Below are 8,680 nucleotides of genomic sequence, written 5' to 3'. Positions count from 1 at the left end.
CAAACGACGGACTTTCACAGTTCTATGTATGGACATGATCACCTTGCAAAAAATGTATACAAGAACACAAACAAAATTGGCACAACAGATTCCAATAAGCAATATTTTCCTTGATGTGCAGCAATTCCACTCCACACTACTGCACAGTGCAGAGGAAGTAAGAGACTGGTAGTTAACTGAAAAGTTCAGTTAATTGAAGGTAATACAATAAAAAGATAATGATGGAGTAAAATATATATATATATATATATTACGTACAAAGTAGAAAATCCTGTATGTATGCCTTGTTATTGTCATCATTAACCATCCGCAATACAAGATACTTCTCTCACTTTTTTTCCACCGACTTTCTTTACGAGTGGCCAATAAAAAAACTGCCATTGGTCCATCTAACATTATTTTACTACATGCAGGGGATCCTTGGAGAAGAAATATGTATGTTGCTTTATTAAGTATATTAATTATAACTCTCTGATCTATGACAAACAATAATGATACTATCTCATCCTTTTCTTTTGGATACAATACAGCACATTTAAAAGGATTTGGAAGTGGGCTGAGAAATGATGCTCGAGTTTGACACCATGCTCATGTACCTGCACTGGAGAACAATTTCAAGCCTTAAAAAGTAAATGAATATGCTACCCATCTGGAAAGCAAACCAGAACGCCCCAGGAGTTTTATAAGAGGTTTGACACGAGTATCAGATGCCAAGGGTATCAGCAAAAGATTCAAATAATAACAAAGTCGGAGGTGAAAACTAATTCAAAAAGAGGCAAGGAGATGATGATTTTCACTATAAAGTTCCTGTATAAGATAAGTTCAAATAGTTGAATATGAATGAGAAGCAGGAACACTGGGAAAAGGCATATGGGAAGACCTTCTCATAGAGCAATTAAATCCCTCGATATTTCCCTTTCTAATCCTCCTCACTCCTCCTTTTTTCCCCTCAACCTTTGCGTTCCCTCGTTGAGAAAACTAATTATCGTGGTCATGATTCCAATACATACCACTGCCTGCCTTTTTTCTGTTTTTTTCCAGTCTTTAATTTTCACTTGCACATTAAAAGCAAGTTACTACACAGAATTAAAATCGGAGCAGCTCATAGTCTCCACAGAATTGACAAATCGCATAGTTTTTAAAGATACTGTTCCCCACCTTTACTGTAGTCATTAAATACCTTACGGGAACAGTAAGATTATTCTTTTAATTCGCCAACCTATTTCTAGACTGGCAGAGAAATAAGAAAGAGGAAGAGTGCAAAAAAAGAGCCAAAGAACAAGCAATTTAAATAGACATAAATTTTATCTGTAAGAAGGATTCTTATAAAATAATGAAAAAAAACATAATTTACACTATTCAAATGTACACTACTGAATAACAGAAAAACATTCCTGAAAATCAATACAATTAAAACACAGTGATCAACAAGGAAACAACATACAGGGACGTGGAATATGAAAGTATCTCCTGTAAACGGGACATCACATTTTGCATATAAGTCATTACCATCAGCTGCAAGTGGAAATGTCAAGTAGATAACTTGGTTGCATACTCCATCATCACGACCTCTCACACTGATACGTTCTGTAGTGGTGCACATTTCAGGTACAGGCAAACATTTTGTAAATGCAAAGCCGACATGTACATATGCATCAGCATCATTTGCGGCTTTCTTCACAGTGAGACAAAAACTAACACACTTTAGGCACAGCTGCATGTCCCACAGTGATTTCCCATGTTATTATTATTATTTTGTTTACTTATAGGTTGATCCCCCTGTTCCCTCTTCTAACCCTGCCGATGGGCATTTTTCCACTTGCTGCATTGTTTATATATGCAGGGCAGGTGGCAAAATACTCGTCAGCAGGAAAGAAGCGTCACAAAGGTTGCATACCCATCTGATATGTCATGACACATTTAATTCTCAAACTCTGTCATTATTCAATTTAACAGCAAATACTAAATATGTATTGCAGATGTACCGTGATCAATTTTCCCACTGATCTAGTAGCAGGGGGATCAGAATACGTAAGAGGATTCTGATTAGGTCACTTCACCCTGGACAAAAATATCTGAGCAGGAAGACATTTGCTCTTCTGGTTTTTCACACAGTGCCAAGTGATAAAACTCCTTAATATTCTACTAGCAGAAGCAACTGAAACCTTTATAGCCCACATCTGAGCAATAAGGGCCTCATTCCATGCATCGTGGGAGGTGTTCAAAATATATTTGGTAGCACAGAAGGTTTACCGTGCTGCCTTTTTGCCCTATATTATAAACTCGGGAAAATTTACCGGTGCACATCATGCTGTACAAAGGTGTCCATAGTTCAGGCAAACTACACCTTTTCTACATGTGCAATGTGTTAAACAATTTCTGGTTGGCATACAATATATTGGTATGTCAAACTGCCATTTTTGTAATGAATTTGAATTGAAAAAGCAGCCGCTCCATAGTAAGACTGTCGGTTTCTCAGTTGCATAAATACTTGCTTTTTGGCATCGAAACTGTGCCTAACAACACCCTTCTAACAAACTGCTTGTCTTAAAAAACATACGTGGCTTGCCTAAAAAGTCACTTTTGTACAGTACAAGATGAACAAAATAGTAAAAATCCCATGCTACAGAAGGAAAAAACGGAAACCTTTTTTTTATGGCAAATAAATATTTTAGCACCACCTCGAGCAATGTGTGTAAACCAAGCACTGTCGATGTAAGTTCAACCGTCAACAAAAAAGTTTTTTTGATAAAGGAGTGGCGATACCAGCAAGCAGCCTTTTTTCAAATTGAGCTGAACGTCATGCTCCAGTTCCCAAACAGGAGACCTCTGCAAAGTGGTCTTCTTTGCTTACCGCTTTTCCGCTGAAATAATCTTTTTTTAGTTAAAGTACTAACTTAAATAACGGACAAAATCATGCTGCCTGGAGCGAAGGAGACTGTATGGGTGTTCAAGGACTCAACATACATTGACCAAATTTAAAAACAATATGGTCGCTCACTGAAAAGCGTCGACAGATATTGACATTGCTGCAGGGCAGCCACCCACTCAAACCATTATCCTACCCACAACTTATAAAGTGAAAAACAGCTGAACGAATACATGCAACTAGAATAAAGTTATCGCCTGATTTAGTGACTTCCACCAGTTCCTGGCTGATGTAGCAAACCTGTCAGCAGGACTACCGCTGGTGAAATTACTGCTGCTATTTACAAGATGACAGCAATTTTACAGGTCTGAATGGTGAATGGTGGATTGATTCCATCTGCTAGGAACTGACGCTCACTTTCACATGAGTAGGAAAGTCCATCAAAATTAGATATTTTTAAGAAAGGGGCCACTCTTGGGTATGGGCGATAGAAGTGGTGGGGCAGAGGGAAAGTGTTCTTGCATGCTGCACATTAAACATAGTTTATGATGAGAATGTATCACAGCTGGTAGTTTACATACAATGTCAAACACAGAATACAGCAGTTTCACAATTGAATCACACAGTACTGCAAATTTATGAGAATTTCATTGTAATCAGTCACCATCATGTTGCTGCGTAGGAGTTGTACAGCAAGACAACTCTTCTGACCTGCAATATTATCTCTGTGTCGCTTTGGTATTGTGTTCTCGAACGTGGAGGATACCAACTGAGAAAAGTAAAATAACAACCTTACAATTAAGAATGCCTCGAAGCAAAGGTTTTTCCTGATGCGCTCTCTAGCTAAGAACCAGCATTTAGAAAGAAAATGGGTGTCAGGGATTTAAACACCAACCATCCCAAGAACCTATGAGATTTCATTATTTCCATGGCAGACTCAACAATCCATATCTTTCAGAAAGAATTGGCAGTGGTGCATATACAAAAGTCCTGGGCTCTGAGTATTGACAGATTTTAACAAGCAAGGGAAATCAATCAATCCATATCTTATGGAATTTTGAAAATTACACTTTTGATTATGGAATTCTCAAACTCTCCTTTAAAAACTATTTTGGAATACTGACATCACAATCAGGACCAAAACAACGCTTCTCCAAAAGAAGCTTCCAGTTTGAAGTTTCCCCAAGGCACCCCAGCTCAAAGATCCTTCCCCACAGACAGGCTCTGCCTATCACACCTTTCTGTGCATCACAGACTGTTCCAGCCCAAATCCTATGACGTCCTGCAATTTATGGTTACAACCCCATCAAATAAGAGAGGATACAGCTGTGCCAGACTGGACCAAAAGTAACTTGGTCCAAGGAACTTTCAGACCTAAAACTGCATCTTTGTGGGGGAAATGCACACAATAAGGCTTTAAAAAGTCATGCAGAGTGGTCTAGATGATTGCCGTGCAAATCTCTGATTGGCACAGGCCTCTGGAAAACCACTCATGCCGAGCTGGTTCAGGCACAATGAGCACAGGGCCTGAAAGGAGGCTGAAGCACTCTTTTGTTGCAGGTCGTAGATGTGCTCAAGACTATAGACCTCACAATCATGTGGCAATTGACTGCTTTGTTACCTAAGCTAAAACCATCATAGATGATAAAAAAAATAAAAAAAAATGTATTTCTGAAGTCACTTAAAATAAAATGTAAGAATATATCAATGTTGTCTGTAGAGATTTTTCGGCAGTGTATGCATGATGTCTATATTGAAAGACCATAAGGATGACTCACTCATTATTATGAAAACAAACTGATGAAAAAATGGGTACTGCATTCAGTCCCATATTCCTCTTGAATAAATGTGATAAGCAGAATCTTGACACAAAGCTGATGGTCTCTAAGTCATGAGTCCTACCTTTTAAAATCAGCAGATAATTCGTCCACAGTAGCAATGACTCAATTAACACACAGAAGGGACAAAACTCACCAGATAAAAAGCCTCCCAAAAGGCAATCATGTTTTCTGCAATCATCTGTCAAAAATAAACTACTACACTATTGATTTGAGCCAGGGTTTGCCAGAAAATATAAAAGAGAAAATTAATACTTTTCATAGCTACTTAAATGAAGAAGACAAACAGTCCTCCTTCTTTAAAGGTGAAACATCAAAAACAAACTACACGGCAAAAACAAAAACAAAAAAGGGACAGAAGATTTTTTTCCCCCGTTTCCTGCTAATAGAAAAACCAAAACTGGGCCTGGGACAGTTCGTGACAAATTATATGATGGCAGGGTCTGCACAAAATATTTGGACATTAGCAGTGTGTCCCGTTGGGGATTTAATTTTTTTGTTTAAAAGAGATCGCACCTTTTGATGAACCTTTTCAGGTCCTGCCTGCCCTGTAGGAATTCACAACCAGTTGGGAAGGAGAGAAACCATGAAGGACAGAGTACTCAAAGCTACAGAAAAGGCTAGTGTGTTTTTATTGAACATCAATTCACTCCAAAAGTCTTGTAAAAGCATGGATTCCACTACAGGCACCACAGGGCCTGTAGTACTTGAATGGTCCTCTATGAAATAGATTTTTCTTATTGCTTGTATATCTGATTTTGATGACAAACAACAAACAGGAAAGTCATTTTTTAAATCCACATTTTAAAGGGAAACTGTACAATAAGAAATCTTGTGTATACCAAGATTGTATAAACAGCACAGAAAGCCATTTTCCCCCACACGTGTTGCCTGACTTCATTTATTAAGGATGGGGCTGAGTAACTTACAGAAAGGCAGATAAATTAAGTCATCAACTGGAAAGGCAGTGGAGCGCAGAAAACAGGAAATTTGTTGCCAAAGTGTAAATAAAAATTATTTTGGAGAACATATAGTAAGAGTCCCATTGTATGCAATAGAACTCAAAAAATATTTTTGTTTTCTTCCAAGTTTAATAGAGTTTCATTACGAACGTTTGCCTAAACTCAGAAATTAAAATTACACATTTCTAGTCTTTTTAACTATACAAGACAACGTTTCTTCTGTTTTTGGTACCTAACAGGGAATAAGGTGCCAGTGCAGCATCAAACCAAACAGTGCTTGCTGTCAGATGTCTGTATTTTCTTCACTAACTTTCTACTGTGTCATACTTCCTACAGAACGTTACTCTTGAACGTTGTCCATGTATTTTTTCTGTAAATAAAATGCTGACATGGATGACCTTTTAGTGCTTTATAACAAACGCTTATACTTACAGTTTTTTAATGGATTATGTACCCAATGTCAATGAAAAACTAATCAACTAAGGCCTACTACATTTCTTGCAAATTCCCACTAGCTGGGTTTTATAGAGGTCTACATTTTCCCGGGCCCCTCCCTAGCTGTAGTATTCATATGGGTTTGTCAATTAAACAAAGATTTAGAAGAGAGAAAGATATTACCTAGTTAAGTGGTATACATTTCCCCGGGAATCACTTCCAAATATTACGGGCACAATTATTAGGTCTGTGTATCGCCTTTCTCAAAGCAATTTGCTTCTAACAAAAACTAGATAAAAATACGCATTTGAGGAAATCAATCAGTGCTTCTTTGTACCGTATCTGAAAATGCTTATACAACCGTTTTTGCCGGAAATGTCAAAGAAGATATTAGAAAAACAACTGGTGATATAAATATAGATTATTTTTATAAACAGCATTTACATTTAGACATTCAAACCTAAAGGGCGACTTTCTATTTTAAATTCAGAAAATAATTTAGCCTTCGGGAAAATGATCAGATAACTGTCAACTTGTTTAAGACTCTCAGATTACTGCTGTATTTTCAGTAAAATTAAGATCTGTAATGTACTCATCTGAAACAAATAATCAGGAAACGGTGAAGGGTGTTATACCGGAATTCGGGATATCACGTTACCACTGAAAATTCACTGCTGAACTCGTAAAACGCATTGGTCATAATTGTGAGAACCACGAACGTCGCTATAGCAAAATTTACAGCAAAATTAACAATTGTTGAATTCGGGGAAGGGGGAAGTGCGATTACGGGTTTGTAAAAAAAAAAAAAAAAAAAAAAAAAAAAAAAATGTTCAGGTCACACTCAACTCATTTCAAAGTTTGTCTTTCTTTGAACCTAGGGAAAACAAAGTTGTAATTTATGCAACAGGTTTTGTTTTAGCTATGTGTCCCTTTTAGACTTCTCTGGAAGTAGTGTAGAATCCAACAGTGTATTAAATTACAGCCGAACATGGCGCACGCAATCCTTTGATATCACTATTGGATGCAACGAGATTAAATGTCTGTCTAAACTGGCCAGAGAATGCAGGTTTCAAGTTTTAGTGCATATGTGCTCTTAGAAGAGAGCCTATGTATATTATAATAAAATAGTTTCATGAAGATTTAATGCTATTAATGTTTGCAATTAAATACATATATAACTAGACTCACAAATATATATATCTCTTTGCCTCTGAAGATGAACTTGTAAATGGAAAAAAAATCACTTTGGTCCTTCGCAGCCAGACCCAAAAAATAAACGAGCAGATGTTTTTTGGACGCACCAGCCGATTCTTCTATTTAACACATTTTTGCATAATTTTTAAATTGGGTACCAAAGATCCGATTTTCACTCAATTAAGAAAGCAATGTAAAAAATGAAACCTAGAAACTGATTTTGAAACCAGAAAATACCCCCAATTGCATCATTCTGTGACCCAGGAATGAAAAAGTGAATGCCATCAATTTGTCCCTTAATAAATAAATAGCATTCTTAGACCCTTGGCAACTCATCCAGGAGCCAGTCATGTTGCTGAAAGCAGTTTACACAATGGATCTGAAATCCCGACTGGCCATCCAAGAACAGTGCTGATGCGAGGTATGGACATGAAGATGCTTCCTACACACTCCAATCGCTTTTTTCAGGCAGATGCTGATCCAAAGTACAATCCAGGCATAGGATCCATTTTGCGATGCCCTGCCAACCCAGCACCAACTTCTTCCAGTCTGCAGCCTGTCATTCTTGCATAACCGACAAATCAGTGGTGTATCATGGCCCTACCCTTCTTAGAAGAAAAATAAATAAAACTGTAGTGGACAACAAGACTACAGTTCAGACACACAGTGAACCGACGGGTGTGTTCAAATGCAAGAATCCAAGGTCCAACAAGGTATCTGCTGAAACATCCTCTATAGTGCCTACTTTTCAACGGCACCTGAAAAGATTTCAGCAAATTTGCGCAGCTGCTCACTGGCACTGTGTGACTCCACCTGCAGGCGTTGGTTATTCTGTCTAAGGTTTGCCACTTCTGCTTGCAGTACTTCTTTGTCCAGTTTTTCCTAAAGAAATCAGAGGTTTTTAAAAAATTAATATTGATAAAACCGACATCTTAAATTTCAAGCAAAATTCAGGTTGAACTTGTTTATTGGCTCTGCTGTTTACAATTCTTCAAGAATAGATCTGATGTAGCTAACTGCCAGAATGTGGCGTTTACTACGGTAAGAGCTGTATTTATGGTGATGGCATCTGTTGTATGTTCTCCAGCCATCTGTGTGGTGATGCATGATAATGAGTAGTTTATGATCCCATCACATCAATGAAGACAACACACACAATACTTAAGATCTGCTGTATTTTTTGCGCCCCCACATCAAAATGAGGAGATTCAAGCTACGGCTGTTCAAATATGCAGGTCAGGTTGTACAGACGGATTGCAGGAGGATGCACATGCCAGCTGTATGGCAAGAGCAAACATTAGGCTAAGGCATGCAAAACATGAAGACCTGCACAACTGACACCATACCCCGACCAAAGACAAAACAAAGCAGGACAGCTAAAT

General features: G+C 37.8%; 1 protein-coding gene across 4 annotated transcripts in view; it reads right to left on the bottom strand.

Annotated features, from left to right (window-relative positions):
- Positions 1-1,286: 1,286 nt before the first annotated feature.
- The window catches only part of SIPA1L3 (signal induced proliferation associated 1 like 3), a 635,337-nt gene continuing 627,943 nt past the window's right edge, over positions 1,287-8,680 (bottom strand). For all 4 annotated transcript variants that reach the window (XM_069207242.1, XM_069207245.1, XM_069207243.1 and 1 more), the window contains one exon: positions 1,287-8,180. In XM_069207242.1, coding sequence (XP_069063343.1) covers positions 8,040-8,180 — 141 coding nt within the window. In that variant the 3' untranslated portion in view covers positions 1,287-8,039. The remainder of the gene's footprint in view (positions 8,181-8,680) is intronic.

This window comes from Pleurodeles waltl, chromosome 9 (genome assembly GCF_031143425.1).
Source record: "Pleurodeles waltl isolate 20211129_DDA chromosome 9, aPleWal1.hap1.20221129, whole genome shotgun sequence".
Taxonomy (NCBI): Eukaryota; Metazoa; Chordata; class Amphibia; order Caudata; family Salamandridae; genus Pleurodeles; species Pleurodeles waltl.
Note: the sequence above shows the minus strand (reverse complement) of the source record. Positions and strands in the feature narration are given on the sequence as shown.